This window comes from Nicotiana tabacum, chromosome 18, assembly GCF_000715075.1.
Source record: "Nicotiana tabacum cultivar K326 chromosome 18, ASM71507v2, whole genome shotgun sequence".
NCBI classification, from domain to species: Eukaryota; Viridiplantae; Streptophyta; class Magnoliopsida; order Solanales; family Solanaceae; genus Nicotiana; species Nicotiana tabacum.
In genome coordinates, this window is record NC_134097.1 from 107,088,415 (window position 1) to 107,110,203 (window position 21,789).

General features: G+C 36.6%; 3 protein-coding genes across 6 annotated transcripts; 1 reads left to right on the forward strand and 2 right to left on the reverse strand.

Moving 5' to 3' along the window:
- The first annotated feature begins 343 nt into the window (after positions 1 to 343).
- On the forward strand, positions 344 to 3,182 carry LOC107798376 (THO complex subunit 7A). 4 transcript variants are annotated; one of them, XR_001650882.2, is made up of 5 exons: positions 344 to 481; positions 1,251 to 1,871; positions 2,280 to 2,455; positions 2,552 to 2,594; positions 2,731 to 2,936. XR_001650882.2 is itself a non-coding variant. In XM_016621350.2 (3 exons), the coding sequence occupies exons 2-3, from the start codon at positions 1,278 to 1,280 to the stop codon at positions 2,412 to 2,414; spliced, it is 729 nt and encodes a 242-aa protein (XP_016476836.1). In that variant the 5' UTR covers positions 418 to 481; positions 1,251 to 1,277; the 3' UTR covers positions 2,415 to 3,182. The 4 variants fall into 4 exon arrangements, 1 of the variants encoding a protein (XP_016476836.1); XR_001650883.2 differs by having other exon boundaries at positions 2,780 to 2,936; XR_001650881.2 differs by having other exon boundaries at positions 2,280 to 2,594; positions 2,780 to 3,132.
- A 501-nt stretch (positions 3,183 to 3,683) lies between these two features.
- Positions 3,684 to 13,010, reverse strand: LOC107798375 (uncharacterized). The gene is made up of 14 exons (XM_016621348.2): positions 12,606 to 13,010; positions 11,946 to 11,986; positions 10,248 to 10,340; positions 10,009 to 10,083; positions 9,498 to 9,547; positions 9,094 to 9,183; positions 8,219 to 8,275; positions 7,489 to 7,558; positions 6,470 to 6,571; positions 6,341 to 6,393; positions 6,009 to 6,159; positions 5,820 to 5,904; positions 4,803 to 4,931; positions 3,684 to 4,084 (listed from the first exon to the last, which is right to left on the reverse strand). Exons 1-14 carry the CDS (start codon positions 12,907 to 12,909, stop codon positions 3,903 to 3,905), a joined length of 1,482 nt encoding a protein of 493 aa, XP_016476834.1. The 5' UTR covers positions 12,910 to 13,010; the 3' UTR covers positions 3,684 to 3,902.
- A 1,316-nt stretch (positions 13,011 to 14,326) lies between these two features.
- LOC107770899 (uncharacterized) lies at positions 14,327 to 20,414 on the reverse strand. The gene is made up of 2 exons (XM_016590228.2): positions 20,114 to 20,414; positions 14,327 to 16,491 (listed from the first exon to the last, which is right to left on the reverse strand). Exon 2 carries the CDS (start codon positions 16,466 to 16,468, stop codon positions 14,489 to 14,491), a length of 1,980 nt encoding a protein of 659 aa, XP_016445714.2. The 5' UTR covers positions 16,469 to 16,491; positions 20,114 to 20,414; the 3' UTR covers positions 14,327 to 14,488.
- Between the last annotated feature and the right edge of the window lie 1,375 nt (positions 20,415 to 21,789).

The following is a 21,789-nucleotide window of genomic DNA, read 5'->3' on the forward strand; positions in this document are numbered from 1 at the left end:
TGTTGTGTAAGCTGTTACTATACTAGATATGAATAATCTTCTACTGAGAGTAATGTTTATCCATAACGGAGTACTGAAAGGATAAGCTCATTGTACCAGGTATAGATAATCTTCTACTAGGAGTAATATTTATGCATAACGGAGTACTGAAATAATAAGCTCATTATACCCGATATGGATAATCTTCTACCGTGAGTAATATTTATTCATAACCGGGTACCGAAGTGATAAGCTTATCAGGAGGCTTATTTCCAATAGAGTACTAAATAGATAAATATATTTACGACGCGGTCCATATGAATAAGCTTCAAAGACAACGGAATACTAAATGAATATCCATAATATAATATATTGGTAACATGTAGATATTTTGACTATTAAACAACCCAACATTCCCCAACCCTAAGTCGTCAGCGCTCTCGAGAAGAAGAACGGGGCTTCGACGGCGTCGCTTCTTCGGTCAGTTACTTCTTATTTTCAGGTATGTCCCTACTTGATTGGGCGGGCTGTACACTTGATTACTACCATCCATTTCTCTTTGGTTAGTTCCACTCTACAATTTTCATGAACAACAGTCACACGTCGACAGCACTACTAAAACACAGCTCAGTCACCCATTTTGCTTTTCTAGTCACATAATCGGCACCTCTATTTTAATATGTGCACGCATCTTATTTTAATTTGTATGATATTGAAAAGTGCACATATCTTTATTTTAAGTTATATATTTGTTCAGTAAAATAAGTGAAAATATATGTGCACAGATCTAGTTTTTTTTTTTTCCTTATTCACTTATTTGGTTTAAATATAATGATATCTTTTAGAGAGTTAGCTTCATCAAATGGGACTTTTAAGGTTGTGTCATCTGCAAAAAGAGGAAATTAACTCTTACAACTTTTATGTCGTTTTATGTGACGCGATTTAAAAGACACGGTCATAATGTAGTATTAACTTGGATATATATATATATATATAGTTAAGTTAGTGTGATCGCGAGAGATCACATAATTGCTTAAAGTTGAATGCCTTAAATCAATGTGGATTTTTTTACAGAAGTTAGAGTTGTGTAAAATATTATTACTTGTAGAATAATGTCAAACATCTTGGAATATTATTACTTGTATTTTCCTAGAAATAGAATACAGATCTCTGGTCATTTAACCTCTTTCAGAGGTGACTAAGGAAGCTAATTCTGCCGGTGTTCCTTTATATTCTATCAAATGCTAATTTGTAAGAGATATTTATTACAGGTACAGGATAGAAAAATCAAAACAAAAATGCCGATAAAAGGTAGAAGAATTGCTGGGAAGGGGGAGACAACGGCATCACATTATGCATTTGGCCAACTTGAAGACGAGATAATTATTAGGCATAGACTTCTGACTCGGACAACCACCACTAGAGGTGAACCGCCACTGAAGAAACTCCAAAAGAAGTTTACTACTTTTGTCTCGGAGATAGAGAAGGAAGCTGATAACTGCGGTGATTGTGAAAGACTTGCTAAAGCATTCTTGCAAGAGCTAAATACGTTTGAGATTCCGCTCCTAAAGAGCAAAATAGTAATAGATGCGAATGTTAGAGAAAAGGAGAATTTCAACGACCTGAAGGGTGAAATCAACGTGCAGATTTTACAGGCTCAGGCTGATATAGAAGATCTCAAGAGGCAACTTGAAGAAAGCAAGGTTGAAAGGAAGCATAAAGAAGAGGGTGAGGTGATCAGGAAATTGATTGCTATGCAACCTCCAAGATCAGAAACTCAGAAGGTTTTAACAGAGCTTGAGAAAGAGATAGCTGCGTTGGAAGCAGAGAATACTGCTAGTTCAAGGACATTGGACCTTCGTAAAAAGCAGTTTGCTCTTTTATTGCATGTGGTACGTATCTTGCTACGGACTTACCTTCCGTTAATGCTCTTGGTTTCTTCAGGAAGTTTTAGCTCGGAATGCATTGATTGCTGTTAGTGATTTAAAGTTGCTAAATATACATCAGAGTTAACTGATTCATATCACTAAGTAATAGGTCAATTTTTAATAGAATATCATTCGTGTAGCCCATTTGTGCATTTTAGTTGCACTTAAAGCTTTAGCAGATCTTAGGTTTTTAATACTTTTTCGTCTTTGACGACACTATTAAAAGTTGAATGTGAGATTTTTCGTATTTGGCAATACTTTGTTTAGGTAGATAGAACTTTTTTAGTAGTACTTCATCTGCATTAGAGAAAAACTTAGTTGGTGAAAGTTGCACATATCTTTTGCTGAATGTCCTTTTTTTTTGGGTTTCAGGTTGATGAGTTGCAGAACACAATAGAGGAAGAGCAGAGGAGTTTGGTCGAAGAGATAAGGAATGTAGTTGATGATCATAACAAGAGTGGAGTGGAGGATGCTACTGTGGGTCCTGAGGCAATGGCTGTGGATTAGCTAGTGAATCCCTAGCTTTTGTATGCTTGGTTTACTCTTACGTAAGATGAGGATTGAGGGTCGTCGATTCGTTGCGTTTATATGATGTTTCTGAAAATACTGTAAGACATCAATCTCACCTAAATATCTTAATACGGGATAGAGAGTGTTGGTATTCAGGTTGCTGCTAGATTTTGCCAGGTTCGTGTCTTACTGCAACATGTGTACGATTTTCATCTCAGCATTCATATGAAAGGCTAAGCTAGTTAGGTTGCCTATATGATGTTGACAAGAGAAACATTTGCTTCCTTAACAGTCTTTTCTATTGTGCTTCCAGGTTATATTTGGATTGTTCAGAAAGCTTAATTTCTGTTAATATTGCTCAGGGTCCATTGGATGACTTCTGCTATGGGAGCTCAATTTTGGGATGTATAGTATTAAGTGAAATGGGTTTGGTCATTGTCGTTTAGGATTCTATACACATCTTGTACAATATCACATTTTGGTTAGCTGCTGCTTTATATGTACATTGGCTTCTTTGTATCGGATGCCAAGTTTGGAGAGAGAGCATGAGAGATAAGTATTGAACGCCTCGACATCTGACTTGCTTGAGAATCAGCCTCCTTTTGCTTATATCTGTAGATTACACTCCAGAATTATCAACTTAATCAGCCTTCCTCCTCTCTCGCAACCCACAAAAAAATATAAAAATACTCTCTAGTTATTTTTTTTCTGTTTACTACTGTAGTAATTTTCTGTTGTATTATTTTGGAATATGCAACATATCCAGTGTATTTCCACAAGTGGGCTCTGCGTATTATTTTGGAATGAGGAAGAAATTGGTCAAAAAGACATCTACAGAACGAATAGAGGTAAATGGCCTTCTAATTTCTTTATAATTAAGTTTTGATGGAGAGAAACAAGACTAGGGTTATACTTTTCTGAAAGTGTTTCGGTTTATTGCTTATTGATTATTATCAGGATTATCAAACTGCATTTTTATAAAGTGAGAGATTTTTGAGGAAATGTGTCATGTGGATGATCGCTCATTTATCGTTTATTAAATCACCTCAAATTATTTATTAGTTACTCCCTTTGTCCAAGTTTAAATTTCTTTCGGTGGTTTGGGGTTGAGCAGGATGCCCTTGCAGGAGCGGAAGGTAGGCTTAGTTTAAAATTAAACCTTTTATTCGTAGGATATATGTATGGATGTGCAACTATAAAAAGAAAAAGTAATTACTGTAAATTTTCTAAGATATTCAGCGAAAAACTAACACATTTGATGATGTCTTTAGCAAATAAAAGTTGTCAAATAAATTGATAATGACTTTCTTTTAGAGTTTCACCGTAATAAACTCCGGATATTACCCGATTATCCAGCCTATGAAAGAACGGTTGTTCTATCTATGTGCTCATATTCACAACAATTTCACCTGAAAATTGCAGAAACATAATGTGGGAACTGGAGACAGATACAGCATCAATAATAACCTCCATTAGTGTCAACAACTATGCATGTGCAAAGTTGTCTACTATTTCTGAAAGAATGACAAATGCTGCACCTCCAAAAATAAGTGAGAGTGTGATCTTTCCTCCGGGAACCAGCGGGGGTAGATTTGGAGTTTGAGTTGATACCGAATATCTGTCTGACCAGGACATTGCAGCTGGAAGAAGTCCAAAAAGCACCAAAACTACAGAACCACAAGCACACCAATTATATAAATGGCTCAGAATGATATTGAATAGACATATAGATAGATGGACAATGATATGCAGCTGATGGCTGATGCCATATTACATTATGTCCCAAATTGAAGTTTTGAAAAATTCTGGTGCTAGCAATAGCGAAAAAGTCAAAAAACAAATGGCAGCCCGATGCACTAATATTCTACTATGTGTGTGGTCAGAGAAAGGACTAGACCACATTGGACCTACTGTACGCAACATTACCTTGCATTTTTGCAAGAGGTTGTTTTCACGACTTGAAATCATGTGTTTAGAGTTGTTGAAACAACCAATCCACATTGGGTCTACTGAACACAACCTTACCAGTTCTACATGTCAAGGAGCTATTGGCGATGACCTGTTGTTACTTTTTATATCCTTTTCCTACAGCCACCTCTAGGCCTCCATCCTCAAGGGGTGCACAATATGCAACCAAACTACTGAACTTCATCCCCTGTATTCTTTCGTTAGTCCTATGCAAACAGCATGTGATAGCATTTGTATTTTGTTTCGAGATAGCAAAAATTTCCACTGAATGAATTATTCAATACTAAATACATTTTTTCTTTGCTTTGATGTAATTCATGAGACTTTGTACACCATCTTTCCTCTCTGTCGTACATATTATTCTCCAACTGCTCGGTTATAGTAAAAGAAAGTTATACTGTAGGTAAGTCTCCGTACCTCCATAGGTTCCAGCAAAATCCAATGCTTTGAAGAATATCTCTGGATCTAGCTGTGAAAGTATCAGGGGAGGCACCAACGTAAGTAGGTAAGGCAGAGGCCTGTTTGGACCTGATGGTAGTTTCAGCACTGTCACCAGTTCAATGACAAAAGTAAAACACAAGTTAGACCTCATAAAGTGTGCTAAAAGGAAACTTATTACAGTGATCAAACCAGCTTATTAAGATTATGTAACATGGTGAACTCTACAAGGTAATAACAAAGAGTGAGTAAATTTTAAGGCATAATTTTGTTCATCGACTCCACAAAGAGAAGCTAAAAGGGAAACAAACTCGGTAAAATAAGCGACCAAAGAACTCAGGAGCATATAAGATGTGTTAATGATTCCTCTGGTAATAAAACCCTCCTGTTTTACACCCTTTTGGCTTCGTGATAGTGACATTCATTACCAAATTGTCTCTAGCAAAGCTAAAGTGGACAACCAACATCTCAATCACTCCCCTTTTTTTGTTTCTAGATGCTCGAAGCTAAAAAAGCTGTTGTCTGGTAATTACTGAAAGAGACACTTCACACTTTGTGCTAATAAGTATTGGCTTCTCGAATACACTATTGTAATCACTTTCTTATAAAAGAGATGTTCTAAGATTTCAAATTACCACACCATCCTTCCACCTTAGTTCCACAAACTTACCGCTTGAGAATGAAGGTACAGCTTTGCATTGTTTTAATTGGTTAAATACGGTAATCACCTTCAATTGAAAGAGCTTGTCTAATGGTGAAGAACCAGCAGAGGAATGTTTTAAACTAATTACAAATGATGAACAGTATCAGGTAATTGTGGTACAACAAATACAAGTTCTTTCCAATAAATAGTGAACCAAGAAAAAAAGAGAGGAGGATTTTATGCAAGACAATCATTCACAACTATACTAACTGCAAACCAGGTTTCGGTAACAGAGAAGTTCGGAAAATAGTACATGAACATAAATTAGATGATTACTGAGCCAAGTCACTCACAGTCAGCGAGAAAGTCCACAAGCCCCAAGACAAATCCGATATAAGAAGTAGCAATGGCCAGAAGGGAAAAGACATCAACTATTGGCTGCAAACACAATGTTTAGATGAGAGGAGAAAACATTTCAGTGCCTGCTTATTTTACTTAATTTCAATAAAGAAATATAGTAGATCATTGAAATAAGTATCAACCCCAACAATTCCGTTAGTAGCCCGCAATAGTTGTAGTGGATCAACAATCTTGTCTGCTTCAGTTCCAAGAGTTGTGATTGTTCCCAAAATGACACCATCCCAAACAAGAAACAGAGCAAGTGGAATTGCTGTCCCGAAAACTATAGCACTCCTGCATCCATAACAATTTAATTTATTTAGAACATAGCAATAGCCAACTATATAATTCTACCTGAAATATTAATAGAAAGTTATATAAAGCAAAGAAGAACCGAGTGAAACAGCCTCTACAAAGGAAGCTGACCAAATTTTATACGTTCATATAAAATATGCAGCAAAATAGTGATAATCACCTGACTTTTGACAGGTCCCCTTCAAGATTTGTACAGAGAACAGGTACAACATTCTGAGAACAAAAGCAACTGACTATCTTAAATGCACAATCCCAGGGTGACTATATAAATTCTGGAAAATGTTTTTACCTGATAAACAAAAGAAAGTGCAATTATGGGTATACTTTGAGGAGCAGCTTCAAAATTAGCTTTAAGAAGAGCCTCCCAGTGCAAGTCTCCACTGGCAACAACCTTAGGCATAAAAGATGTGATATCAATATTTCTCTCTAAGCCATATCTGTTGCTTTACATGAAAGCTTGATATAGGTGTTTCCGAGATATGTAATATGGCAAAAGTTTGTCATTGACTTTTTAAAGTTGTTAAAGTTTAAAAGATTGCTACTTATTTAGGTTTCGGCATGTATAAACAATAAATAAAGTAGACCATGTCTATTAAGAAGCCCATCTTAGTCAATAATCAACTATTAATGTAATGTTCATATTAATGGGGCCATGTGAAGTTATTCACTTCTTTTGCATGTAATGTTATAGATTCAGGACCTTCCATTAAGCAAACCTGTTAGCAAGAATCATTTTAACATTTCATACAACACCTCTAATAAAAATTCTATTAATGTGGTTTCCAAGAAACTTATTAGAAAATGTCTGCACTTGATGTATGGGAAGATAAAATCCTGTATCATGTCTAAAATGTATATAAACAACAAATAAAACTGAGCATGTCTAAGCATTACGAACTCAATCGAATCAATAATCATCTACTAATCTAATAAGCATATAGTATATAGTACTATGTGAAGTAAGGATATTCTTTCATATCTACCATCATAGCTTTTGGAGCTGCCATTGAGCAAACCTGTTGGCAAGAAGCATTTACCATCTCATGCAACATCTAAATACTGAAAGAACCTAGGCCTTCTAACTAATTCAGGTAGCAGCTAATCTATGTTGGTCTCACCATACACCAATTGAGGCATATATTGGCATGAGTCAGATACGATAGCACCAATTTCAGTGAAGTATGGAAACACATTCTCTACTAAGAGGAATATCAATATTGCACCCTTACAAGTAATATGCAAAAAAAATGTTATTATCCTAAAGATAGTAATAGCAGCTTTTTCTGCTTGATTAAGAATGGGAATTACCACAAGAGCTGTGAAAGAGGCGACGATACCAAGGACAAGGACGCCGTTAACTGCCCCGATAGTTCTCTGGCTAAACAAAATTAGAAATTGTGTTACTTTCACAATCTTCTAAAGATAAAAATTATGTATCATTTTGCAAAAAGAAAAGGGGTTATTCCTCATGTAGAATAGAACAACAATAAGATTAACTGTGCAGTACACATTGCCCGGGGCACAAGATATGGCTTTGTCAGTATTTAGCAATGTTTTCCTTTACCATATGTTGAAAAGACCGTATCCATGAAATGAATTTCCATACACAATGTGAGTATTTGGTAAAGCAGATGGCATTCTATATTTGAACAAGGAAGAAAACCATTACTGGTGATAACAAGTTTTTCTTCAGGTGTTTATATTTCGTTTACAGTTCCTTAGATGTAACAAAGAATTAAGGAACCATAAATCACAGGAAGGACACAAACCAAAGAGTACAAGTTGAAGTTAAACCATTTATCACAAAAGTTTCTCTCATATGAATATCGACGCATGTCAGAGCATCCATCAGCTGGTGCACTGCACTATCGTAGACAATTTGTCGTGGACCTTGTTACAAAATGCACTAAACCTTCAGGGATCAATTTTGTTTTTAAAAAGCAATGCATGCTTCTAGTCGTTAGTTTTGACAAGGAGTTGATCATGACAATAAGAAAAGAGGAACGTTGCCAACAAAAATGAGAAAGCAATGTCAAACCTTCCAGAGAAGCAAATCCCTCCAAGAAGCAGTGAAAACAAGGTTGCGGTTTCCCATCTGCAATCATAATGCTTCCATCAACTTTTACCTAAAAAGTCATATGAAAAAATTTACAATATTCTCCAAGAAGCTATGAAAAATTAATGCCCAACTTATGGCGCTTCGAAATAACACATACAGGAAGAACAAAACATCCCAAAGACATCATTTTGACTATTTAGGAAGAAATGGTAACTCTAAAGGATTATCATTTGTCTTCTGTGAACAAACCTATCTGGAAGTAAGCTTCACGATATAATAAAGTAAATCACACTCCAGTCAATGAATGTAAGAATGTTGCATAAACCTTGGACAGTTCATCATTTTCCTTCACAGTCAATATCATGACTGTGTTAGTCAAATAAATAAAGACAAAATTCACTTTTAAAGCATTTAAAACAAAACAAAAACCATAAATATGTTTGCAAATCTACATCCTAGATTAAGACATGCCAAAAGGAAATGAGGAGTAATTGAACCCATTTCCAAGTAAACTTTTTTTAACTGATACATGGCATAAATTTATTCCTGCCTGCTATCAAGTATATTCAGGACTGGAAGCAATGCAAGTAGAACCTCCAAGACCAAGAGGTAGCATGAGGCCATAGTCCATCAATAACATCAGGCATCAACCTTTTCTTGGGAAGCATAAATTGGAAAGCCAAACTCTTGAGAATTGTAAAAGCCCAGGACTCACCACAGTATAGCTATTTGCTTTTTTCTAAACAACTAATTTGTATGATTACATGATAAAGGAAATTTAAAGACCGTCATCAACTAAAGCATAAAAATTACGTAACTGATGATACAAAGTTTTAAGGAAGATTTGAACATACGATGGAATCCCGCTGAAGTTTGTCAATATATCTGAAGAACGAGCGACGTAAGCAACAAGAAGGGCATAATGGATGAAAATGTATGACCAGCTGCCGTTATAAACACAGTTTCATCAGACGAAAAATTATTCAAATCAAAAGTGTGTGTGTAAAACTAATAATACTTGATTCTCAAAACTAAGAAAACTATGGGAGGGGAGAGGGGTTTAGATCAATTAATAATGGGTTAACATACATCAATGAATACCATCAAAAGACAGTTACTAAAACTTGTTTTTGCTTTTTCTCTTTTTCACTCAAAGCAGTCGATAAATCACTATAGTAACAAGGCTCACTGGAAAAGTTTTGGAATTCAAGCAAAAGATAACCAATTTTGCGGCATTAGCAATGTAAGATCAACCTACCAAGCTACTTGCACTCCTGTATTTCCTAGCGTTCTCCTGACCATTGACACCTGAAATAACCATGTGCCACTAAGATAAGCAATGAATGGAATTAGAAGTTGAAATCAAAGGAAGCATATCGGATTAGTATAGCTACCACATCTATAGGAAGTGAGGAAACATCTTCATATAAAGTTGAAGCGTGATGAGAAGTGCAGATGATACTTTATTAAACTTTTTAAAAGAAACTAACGTGAAATAAGACCATCTATTTAAAATATTAGATGTAAAAACGGTTATCTTGACTTCCCATTTCACATTAGATAATGACAGGTGATATCTGCTTTGAGAGAGGAGGATAACATTAAAACACCCAACATGGAAAAGAAAAATGGAAGTCCAAATTTCTAAGTTCTGTGAGCATAAGCTTTTCTCCACGCAGAGTAATGGGTGCTCCTGAGTAATTTAACAAAACCATTTTCTTGAAGAAGGAAGAAAAGAAAATCTATGCCCAGATCAATAAGTATCATACCAATGACACACCGCCTGAACCGAGCTCACACATTGTCTTCACATTTACTTCTGCAATAAGTAGTCCAGTCACTACCTGCACCATTTTGGATTTCCAAGAATCTTATTAAAGCCAGAAAATTGAAGACTGGTTTAGGAGTGGGGAAGAGAAGGGGTAAGAGGAATCAAATGTGGCAGTCTTGTGTGAATCAGATAAGAAAATGAAAAATGGAGAAGTTGAAAAAATGCTGAATCGTTTACCATAAAAATCCAGCAAATAATGCAAACTACTGCAGAGGCTAGAAATCCAGATTCTTGTGTGACTGCAGGAATAGCAAGAATACCTGCACCTACCTATTCACGACACATAGATGATAGTTTACTGTTAGTCCTTTCATTCATGTTAAATAAGAGTAAAAACGTAGGAGACATGATGCCTAACAAGAAAGAATTTGCAATCAGAATATGCTCGAGAATTGTTGATATTCATGGAAGGAAGCTACTACCATCAAAATCAAAAAATGTACACAGCCAGGAAAAACTCATATATTCATATTTTGAAATCGTCGACTTCCCCTCTTCATGCATTTCAAATAACTTTCTCATACTCCCTTAAGCCAATCAGAGTCTACACCTTAATCAGGAATGGATATTAAGAAATGAGTGTCCGTACGGGTTGCTTTATTAACTTTCTTTACTAATAAAATATGTGGCTTTAAAGTTATAAATTTAATTAACTTAAAGTTTCTGGTACAGCAACATTTATAAATTTAATTAACTTAAAGTTTCTGGTACAGCAACATTGGATAGGATGCTATCTTTCAGCAACGTAAATTTGGAGATTTATTGAATAGCATGAAAAAGATTTGTCCTAATAAATGGGAAGCAACTCTGGTACAGTTAGAAGAAGATCAACTGTTTAGCAGAAAGTTGACTGTGCAGAAGTACCAGTCTTGACATGTAACAACCACATAAAATTTCGGAATGGGAGAAGATCACAATAAGAAGCTATTTGGAATATAAGACCACATAAGAAAGCAGGCAACAGAAATGTATTTAATACTAGGAGATGAACCAAGATGGCACATTAGAGGTGAAACGAAGAGAAAGAAACCTTTGAACTTCTTAACGAACCAATCATGATTATATAGGTCACACCTAGTAATAGTAAATCCGAATCTATGTGTTACAGGGTCAGCAAGCACCCTGTAGTTGTTACACATGTCACATAACACACACACACCCCAGTCTTCATTTGTTTTCTAGGATGTGCTATATAAAGTAAAAAATGATAACATGTGAATATGTGATCACTTCTAATTTATAGGTAGTCGATCACAGACATTCCCCAAGTGACCATCGAACCTCATAATGAAGAAGATTACTTCATCTCGAAGCACTGGGGAAGAAAAGATATTAGCAAAATTCAATTCTCTGAAACCAGGGATCATCAAAGAAGTATCTAACAGTGAGCAGAACAAATTCATCCATTTGCATAGTCTTTCGAGAGTCCACTTAAGGACTACTTTTTAATGTTAATTTAGTCTCAACAGAAGCAGAAAGCTCTTTGTTTCTCTGCCATTGCGGCTAAATATGAACTGAGTAACCCCTTTCTATATACGTTTTGCTCCTGTGTTAGAAGATTGCATCATCTAAAGATGCACACTTGATGAAATAGTGCCTGAAACTAGTTCCATATCCCACCAATATCAAGTCAGAAGTATCACGAACGTTTCACACTGCAACTACTACACCTAGAACTTGACATAATGAAGAAGCAACAATTACACAATTCTATAGTCACAAAGAGAATGTGGATGACATAAATTTAATATCTTATCATCAGATGCTGGTATGTGATAAATAAGCAAATAATATACACATGCACAAATCAAAAATCATGCACCGGGCTGCCCTTTATGCACAAATCATGCATTGACAAAGAGAGGGCAAACGTACAGTGGTGCCAGCAACGAGAAAAATGGCACTGCTGAGGCTTCCTGAAACAATTGAGGAAGACAGTTAAACAAATACATAAAACATCAAGATTTCCATATAACAAAATTTCTAAGCGAACTTGAAACATTTGCTTCATTCCGGCCATAAAGTACACAATTTTCGACTTTGATATTAGTCCCAATACTAATCCAACTAGACCAAAAAAATTCATTTCAACCTAAGTGCTGAATGTTGAACTACAAGGATTGTTACATCAAATATCTCTCCCACCCGCCCCTACCAAGATCTTCCACCTAATTCCTTATTTCCCTAATCCCTTTAGACACTGCAGTGTTCAAACAACTAGACAATGCAGTAATAGTGGGGTTAATTTCATTTATTCAACTTTCATTATAGTTCACCAAAGTCACTAAAAACAATTTATGAAGAAAAAGTCGCTCAACTTTACCTAAATAACCAAAAAGCTATTCAATTAGGCAAAGTTGACTGATTTTTTTCTGTTACAATCCTTTAGTGACTGTTGTGATACTCTGAGTATTAGTTTTACCTTTGGTAAAAGTTTTGAGAATTAGCTTAAGAAAATGGCATTGACCAGACCATTAAAGTCAAGCATGATGAAACAGTGGAAGATCAACTAAGAAAGAAGCAAATTACAAATACCTGCTTCTCTCTTAAAAGTGGCTTGATTGAGGTTAGAAAACAGTCTTTCAAAGTCATACACTTCTTCCTTTATACCCACTACTTCTCCTTCCAATATTTCTTCAGTTTTTCGTTCACTTGACTGTCTTTGGGAGTAACACTCGAACAAAGTTCGTGACTTAGAGCTTTGAGAACAGCATTTGGGTAAAATCTTAGTGGGTACATAACAAGAATTTGAAGAAAATCTACGAAATGGGTTTTGAGTATGAGGAAGGGGAAGCTTGAAATGAAGTAATAGAGAAGAGGATGATGAAGAAAAGGCCATTGTTAGGAGTCACACAATAGAGGGAGTTGCCTTTTTCTTTTTTGTTCTTGTTGTTGTATCTGAGCTCTACTGATCTCTCAGCCAGTTCTTTCTGTTTTTTTTTTGGTTGGTTGGTTGGACGAGAACTAGAGGCAAAAAAGAAGCTGACGTGGAATTTGGAAAACTTTGTGTTATTAATGGGAAATTCAAATTAATCTTTTAATTATAATCGTTAAAATCTTTTTTCCTTCCTTTTTATTCGGGAGAAGGTGGACGTGACCTCCATGGAGAGGAGAAGCAAGACTTAGATGGTTCGAGCACGTTCATAGGAGAAGCCTAGATGCACATGCAATGAGGTGTGAGCGACTGACTTTGGTGGGTGCGAGGAGAGTTAGAGGGCGGCTTAAGAAGTATTGGGGAGAGGTGATCAGGTAGGACATGGCGTGACTTCAAATTACCGAGGACATGACCCTAGATAGGAAGTTGTGGAAGTCGAGCATTAAGGTTGTAAGCTAGGGGATAGTTGTGCATATTTCTACGACGCTCTAGAGTGAGGCTAATCTGTTAGGATTTAGTCATACACTGCTAGTGATTTATGTTGAGTTCACACCACTTTTTGTTTCTCGTAGTGTCGGGCTTTATCTACTGGTTATTGTTTTGCTTTTCATCTATTTTCTGGTTCTTGAGATACTGCTGTGTCTTTCTATGGGTTTTTTTCTATGATTTTTATTGATGATACTGATATATTGACTCTTTTTGTCTTCTTTGGCCGAGGGTCTATCGGAAACAGTCTGTCTGTGTACACATTCTTCTGCCCCAGATTTCATTGGGTCGTTGTTATTGTTGCTTTTCTCCCTTCCTGTTGTTTTCCCTTTATTTGGTATTTTTCTTTTATTTTAGTGGGAAAGATATGGTGGAATTTCCTCATGGAATTTGTCCTTCGAACTAATTTACAAGTTAGGATTGTCACAAGCACCATAGGCCAGCTGCTTTCTAAAAAATTTGAGTTACTCTAGACATAAATCACGAAAAGCTTAAAATCAAGTAATAATTCATATTATGAGTCATTTACATAAACTTCACTCATATGTTTGATTAGTCAGTTTTCAATTGGGGAAGTTCTTCTGGCAATCTCCAATTATTACTAATCAATTTAATTAAGCATAGTAATTTATGTAATTTTACCTTTTTCAGCGATTGAGGACAAGTTTTTCTGCACGTGGATCAGTTAAGAGTAGGTTTTTTCTAATTAATATAAGAAACACAAACCCACTATAATGGTATGTTATTATTCATATAAACCAAATCAAACAGCTATAAAATTGAATTTCCAATTTATATTGTTGTCATTTTTAATTTAGATTTAGATTCAGCGGGAACGTATTTGATTTGGAAGGGGGCTGAAAAGAAAGGAAAAAAAGGAAAAAGAAAACGGATATTAAACCAAAACGACTGTATTCTTTTTCACTATAATTGCTCACAATATCAAGAGGGCAAATGCATCATAAGAGCCAACACCAACACCAAATCCAAAGCACATTTACTGTTCTCTTTTTTTCATCTCTTTTCTTTTTTATTCAGTCAAATCCCTCCCACCACCCTACAGCGAGGGAGAAGAAACAAACTGTCTTGGTAAGCTAAAAAGGTCTTTCTCTTCAAAAGGAGAAGTCCACTCCCGAGAACCGCCAGCCGACGTTTCTGCTGTACTTGCTCCATCGTGCAACCCGGGAATCGGTATACCAATCCCATTGCGCATATCAGGTCTTATGGTAGACTTTACAGCAAGTCCAGGGGTAAATGAATCATATTTACGAGCATTGTTTTGCATAAATGAGTTCGTTGTTGGCCACATACCACCTGTTCTCAACGGCGATGAGCCGCGATCCAAACTCCAGTCTATGTTGGCGTAATCTAGCTGCAGCATTGAGCCACCGCCGGTGTTCCAGTCAACAGGAGACGATGACCCAGAAGTACCATTGGTGCCCAAACCGGAGAAAAGTCCAAGTGAGGAAGCTGCAGCAATTGATTGTGTCTGGGATGCACCTGTGTTACTCCACAAACTATTTCCCCGGCTAGATCCTGGTGATTCGAGTGTGCCATTGCTGGAAACAAATTGTTCTGGATGCGGGTGCTGTTGATAATGAAGTTGGTTGTACAATTGGTTAGTGCTGACACCATTCATGCTCAGGCTTCTTGTGCACGGAATATGTGGAATCATACCATTGGGTGTCATTGTTTCAGCAATATTACTAGGATACCACGACACTGCTGTTCCTGGAGGAGATGAGCTTACATTTGAGGTGGGAGTGTGCCTGGCATTGACAGACTGGGGTCGTTGCATGACTATAACTGGTTCTCTCACAGTTCCTATCTGTAGATTCTTCAATTCATTTCCAACAGCCACATAACGAGCTTCTGTCTTGGGCGGTGGAGGTGATGCCTGCAAAGAAGATGCCAAAGAATAGGAAACAGAAGGATTTGATCCTCCATTTGGCCACCTTTTCTCAACAGGTACTGACACTTGTGGTGACTTGGCCCAGTCCAATTTTGGCGGAACCCTTTTCAGCAATGGTATGTTTTTGCTCCCAGGATCCAAAGGAGGCCCTGCTGCGGCAGCAACTTTAGTATAATTGAAGTCTTTCTCATCTCTCTTTGCTGGTATTGTACTAGATAATGAAGGTTTTACAGGTAATCTTGTTAGAATCTGGCCGGTGGCAATAGGTAGCTTGCCGTTGCCCGCGGCAGGAGGATCGCCAATTTCTTCTGGCTTGGACGGAACAGAGGCGGGCTCCTGCTTTTGTGATCTCAAAGTCTCTTCAGCCTTTTCAAGATCACCCTCGCAGGCAACTACTGCTCTTTCAACCTCCTGCTTGGAGCACTTATATCTAATTTCCATGTGTGCGATGCAAGCAAGCTCGTCTGATATGTCAATTTTCAAATTACCCCCAGTATCAAGATTGTGTTCCTTGTCTTTGTTTGCTTCTTCACCTCCTTCAAATAACCATGCTACTGACTCTTCTACTCTGCCTTCATTCAGAATAAGAGCCATAGTTGACCGTTCCAAGGAGAACCCCATAGCCACAAGCTGCTGAGCAAGTGCTTCCAGCTTTCTTGACATGAGATAGCCACTACACTTTTCATGCAACTCTTGTGCTCGCTTCTCCTTCTGACGTTGATGCTTCCTCTCATTTTTCTGACGGATTTTTTCCCGCTTGTCATTATCAGCACCAGGTAATGTCTCTTGTCGGGGAGGAAGATTAGAAGTTCTCTCTTTATGATCCTCCGACTCACCAGACCAGCTACCATTATTGGAAACAACATCATACTCTCCACCAGCTCCGATAGAGTGCCCACTAGGGTCATCTGTCTCATCAATGTTTCTGAAACGACCATTGACATGAAGAGCAGCATTCGAAGTCACAGGAGCTGTGTCAAGTGTATGGAATGTCCCGAGAAGAGGATTGTATCCACTAGTGGGAACCCCACCGCCTGCATTTGCACTTGAAGGCTTTGAAGCAACTTTGGGTGGTTCCTTGCTCATCTTTTTATCCTTTGACTTGGACCTAGCTGCCGGAGACATTACTGCACTTCTAATTCCAAAACCTATAACAGTTGGGAGCTGTCAGGTCAGCAAATGACTAATGCAACTTTAAGCAGACAAGGTAAATTTTTAAATATATATTAGATACTCATTATTTTATCGGTAGGAGCAAAGAACCAAGCTATTTAACTTTTTGAACCAACACATTTCAGCAAAAAAAAAAATGCATCGAGTTTCTTTTTTTTCTTTACAAGTTTGAAGAGAAAAGTATCTTTCTGAAGTGCAGAGCTCAAAGGAAAGGATAATACAACAGTCTCAATGAAGGGCAGATGATAAGTAGAGGCCTGCACCCATCCCAATCTTTGTAACATCAAATGACAATGATATTGGATTATAAACAGAAGTTCTTTGATTTCCTAGGTTCGTATTGCATCTCAATATCAACTATAGAAAAGAAGACGATATGACTACAAATGAGAATGGACAACACCTAGTTGCCAAATAATTTTAAGTTCTTTGCCTAGAAAAAAAACCTCAGTTTTAGCTAGGCAACCATGTGCCAAATGTCCACACTGGCATTTCAGCAGGCCATATTTAATCCATAGCAATCAGAAAACAAGTTTAAAGTTTCAAATAATAGATAATTCAAAGGATATAGGCTAAAACATTGTCCAAAATCACATGAGGAAAGGAAAAATGACCTACTAGCACATGAGAAAACCCGAACATATGTTATTACAGTATGTTTTCATCAATTTTTAAACTTGAAGAGAAAATAATTATCTGACAAAAGGAATTCTACTGAATGTGGTGCTAGTGGCCGCACGGTCATAAAACAAGAAAGGAGATTATAGCCTCACCACAATCAGAGTGCAAAGTTAAGCAAATAAACATAACACGTGAAAGACTAAGCCAACAAGAAAACCAAGGCCCAATATAGGTAATTGGTAGATGAACATCAATCCAGGTAACCCAATTTACAAGCATGGGTTACCTTCGATTTTGTTTCTACTTTATCAAGAAACTATATGGGTTTGTCTCGGTCACCCTTTTGTTTTGTGCCCTTCAACAGTTGTATGTTTAATGTTACTTCCAAATATATCTATCCCCCCCAACCGCGGGGGAGGGGGGGGGGAGAGAGAGATGTATGTAATTAAGCTGTTCCACTGTCTTTAATGGCTCATTTGTACTTAAAATTAGTAAAAATGAGCAGTAAGACGTGTGCCTTCACCTTAGGCCCACCTTTATTTTCCTTCTACTAGCACTAGTGACTCACTAGGTTAGTCACAAAATGGAATTTCAATATATAAAAAGTTCATTAGATCACGAATCTAACAAGAATCGCTTGATTGAGGTAGTGGCGATAAGGCTTTTCTTTTTCTTTCTTTTCCAGTATACCGCTATGCAAGCAAAGCAAAATAACATAATTTTTTTATAAGGACAATTGAACATAAATCAAACCTAATATGAGGAGACAAGTAAGATCGTTGAAATTATAAGAGCCATAGATCATCTGGCTGGTAGAAGTTAGAACCAATAAACATCTTCACCATCTTCTAGTGGCAAATTATAATCCCCACTTTGGTCTCTCAGAAAAAGGAGCTATCAAACTTACTCAAAGGAATAGCCTTATTATATGCTAATACTGGCTTGTCCAAATCCCTTAACTAGCACCCCGAGTTGACAAGAACAGTCACAACTTATAACATGAGCCCCAACAATGTCGTACATGGACCAAAAACTAGATAAATGGTAGACTAGTATTAAGAGCTCACATATTTAATACTCAATCACCATCCTCGTGTTGTTACAAATTCAACCTTAAAATATGTCATATGCAGACACTGATTTATACTATTCTCGCTCGATTTAGAAGCATAGCTTAACAACAGAGAAGGCACTTAAATGCGCTGTACAGAGGAAGTTTCAGGAATGTGGATTTTCCTCTCAAAACTAAGAACTGCGGAGTGATTGATTAAATTACAATTATTTTTTCATTTTTTTTGGTTTTGAGAATTTAAATTATAATCATTTTTACAAATACAAACAGAAAAGTGAAAGGATACAGCTGAGGGACGACCAATGTGAATCTCATGCATGGTCAAAGTCCTTATTTATTTTATCAGTAAAGTCCATGTCATTATTTAACACTTCATTAAACAAGCACATACGAGGGATTGATAATGTTTCACTTTTATTTTTTCCAGAATATCCTTTGCAATAACAGGTACACCAAAATCAAACCAAAGCAAGCCCTTGCCACTTCTATAATTAGAAAACATAGCATGTCGTAAATCCTCACACTCAGGTTCTTACACCATTTACAAATTCCTCAATGTCCCATAGGTCAAAAAATTCTCTCTTTCTCTCCATATGTGTGTGTGTGTATAACAATCCAGATTGAGCTATTAAAAACGTCATGTTACGACTTTATATCAAGTCAAACTGCCAACATATTTCATTGGCAGAAGCCTCTGAAGATGTGCACGGGATTGGCTTTACCTCTAGTCAAAATCAATAGGAGGAATTACTCTTTTCTTTTTTGTCCTTTTCTAAGTAATTAGCAACTATCCGTGATTCCTTTCTTTTCCACTGCCATATGCATATGAGCTTTGAAGAAATGAAAAGCACACTGAAGTAATATACATACTGACTTCAACATTATAATCAAAAACACCAAACTGTGTTACAACCATAGAATCAGATCTTAAGAAGAAATGAATATTCTCCACATCCTCAAAGTGGCTGTCTGTTATCTTGCATTTACTCTAGTAAGTTCCTTAAACATTTCTTTTTCTATTTTATAGCAGCAAAAATACCTCCCCATGCACCACGGCTAAGAATAAATCACCGGTCACCTTGATTTAACTTTCAAATGTATTACTAAAATTTAAACTGCTTGCAACTTATAGTACGTGTTGCAAATTTACAATCCTTAGCATGGTTTGCATCTATTCGAGCTAAAACAAAAAAAAACTCAATTGACCAAAAACAAGATAGCACTAAACTATGGAAGCCAACATTCCCTTATAATTTTACTATCAGATAGAATGATACAGCACAAAAGAGAGGTGAAAAATGGTCTTCTTCAAATGACTGCCAGAACGCTCAATCCATTTCTTATATCAAACTTCCCTTCTTTTTAATGACGAGGGTGTCCGGGCTAGCTTGCGTACACCTCGACCATATCACCGGGTGACTGATATCTCCCACCACCAGTAGAGGTACCGATCAAATTTCCAATTTGACACAATAATTCCCATCAATCAATCAATAATGCGCACATAGACAAAGCCCCCTCCCACCCCCACCCCAATGCATTTCTTCAGCTAAAGAAACATAATCATATACATATAAACTCAAACATCACCCAATACAAAACACACAAATGCAGGCATCCTCACGCCCATAGCATCAAATCACGAATTCCACTCTCCATTCCACAAATCTAGCAACTCCTCAACTACAACAACAAATCCCAAACCCTAGAACACAAAATTCAAAAGATTACGAAAAAGTTTAAAAGACAAACAAATTCGTAAAATTCACCAAATGGGCATGCAAAAAAACGAAACAATTCAGAAGAATATAACAATCAGAAGCTCTAATAAAGACCGATCATAAGAAGACAAAAAGGGCACGGGGTGGGGGAATGGGAAATGGAAAAGGGAAAGATGAACGAACCTGTAACGGAAGAGAAAGGGACGGATCGATCGAGGAAAACGGTGTGTGGGCGGTGAGAAAGAAGAAGAATGAGAAAACGCGGGGAGAGAGAGAGACGGAGAGATATTGGAAAAATTGGATATAGACAGTCAGAAAGGGGAAGGGGAAAGAGAGAGAGATATGTAATACGAGGCTGAAATGAAAACTGAATCAACGAAATTAGGGTTTTTGTCTTTCACATGTACAATATAGAAATTGGATTAGGAATTGGATTTTTCTAATTTTTGGAATTTGGGGGAAAGTTGGGGAGAAAGATGGAGAATAGTATTTGTCCTTGTGTTAGCTATTCTACTATTTAAACTATTTAAAAATAAAATATCATTTTAAAAATAAGTAATTCATGTATAATAATCCTTTCGTTATTAATCACATCATAATAATTCTTTTATTGTTGAGCATCACATAACAATTCATTAATTATTAATTACTAACATAATCAGTTTGAGCATTATAACCCTCACATAATTAGTGAGTGAAAATCCTAAAGGAAGAAAAACAAAGAGCAACAAAGATTGATTTTTCTTTTTCTTCCTTCTTTCTTCTTCCTTCTTCCTTTTCCCTTTTATTGCAGGGTCAAGGTTGTGAGTAGCATATTATACGATTAATTTTTATGTTTTTGTTTACTAGTCTAATAAAGTAAAGTAAATTTTATGTATGGGTTGCAATCTCTGTCAATATGAGGGTCTAGAATTTACTTAGAATCGGTATTTTACGCGTTTGATGGATTGTACTTCTTAGCTTATGTATGTTTGTCCTTGTTTTGCAGTCTTTACAACTTTTCATATAGCCATTTTTAATAAAAATATTTGAATTCTAATGCTTTCAGGTGATTATGCTGAATGGAAGAAGAAAATCCTTCTTACTTTAGAGTGCTCGGATTTGAATTTGGCATTCCGTGTGGAAGAACCATCTATTCACACGGGATCAAGTATGCTAGATGCTAAGGCTAATTATGAGCAGTGGGAGCGATCCAATCGCTTAAGTTTAATGCCCATAAAAGCCCACATAAGCCAAAGCAATAGGGGTTCTATCCCTAATAGCGATAAGGTCAAAGTTGATATGAAGGCAATTGATGAACAATTCGTAAGCTCTGACAAGGCATTGACCATCACCCTTATGACTTTTGCAGAAGTCGTACAGTGCGTGAGCATATTATGGAGATGAGAGACATTGTTGCTAAACTTAAGTCCCTTGAGGTTGATATGTTTGAACCGTTTTTTGTGCATTTCATCCTCAATTCACTTCTTGCTGAATATGGTTCGTCCAAGATTTCCTACAACACACATAAGGATAAATGGTCAATCAATAAACTCTTGACCATGTATGTTCAAAAAGAAGAGAGGTTGAAGTATGAGACACCTGAAAGTGTTAATTTGGTGACTCATAATAAGAGAAATGCAAAGAAGGGTAAAAGTGTTCCCATGAAGAAGAAAGGAACTTTTGACAAAGATGCTTGCCATTTCTGTAAGAAGAGGTACTAGAAAAAATATTGTCTGAAATACAAGAAATGGCTCGAAAAGAAAGGTAATTTTACTTTTGTATGTTATGAATCTAATTTTACTGAAATTTCGGATAATACATGGTGGAATGATTTTAGTGCTACGATTCACATTACCAAAATCATGCAGGGCTTTCTA

What these genes read in the sequence shown, in the direction of transcription:
- LOC107798376 (XM_016621350.2), top strand. Translation starts at nt 1,278, where the DNA reads ATGCCGATAAAAGGTAGAAGAATTGCTGGGAAGGGGGAGACAACGGCA. An exon ending in TTGCTCTTTTATTGCATGTG is followed by an intron (nt 1,872 to 2,279) that starts GTACGTATCTTG and finishes TTTGGGTTTCAG; the next exon opens with GTTGATGAGTTGCAGAACAC.
- LOC107798375 (XM_016621348.2), bottom strand. Translation starts at nt 12,909, where the DNA reads ATGGCCTTTTCTTCATCATCCTCTTCTCTATTACTTCATTTCAAGCTT. An exon ending in AACTTCAGCGGGATTCCATC is followed by an intron (nt 8,276 to 9,093) that starts GTATGTTCAAAT and finishes TTATGATTGCAG; the next exon opens with ATGGGAAACCGCAACCTTGT. An exon ending in CCTCTTTCACAGCTCTTGTG is followed by an intron (nt 6,572 to 7,488) that starts GTAATTCCCATT and finishes TTTATGCCTAAG; the next exon opens with GTTGTTGCCAGTGGAGACTT.
- LOC107770899 (XM_016590228.2), bottom strand. Translation starts at nt 16,468, where the DNA reads ATGTCTCCGGCAGCTAGGTCCAAGTCAAAGGATAAAAAGATGAGCAAG.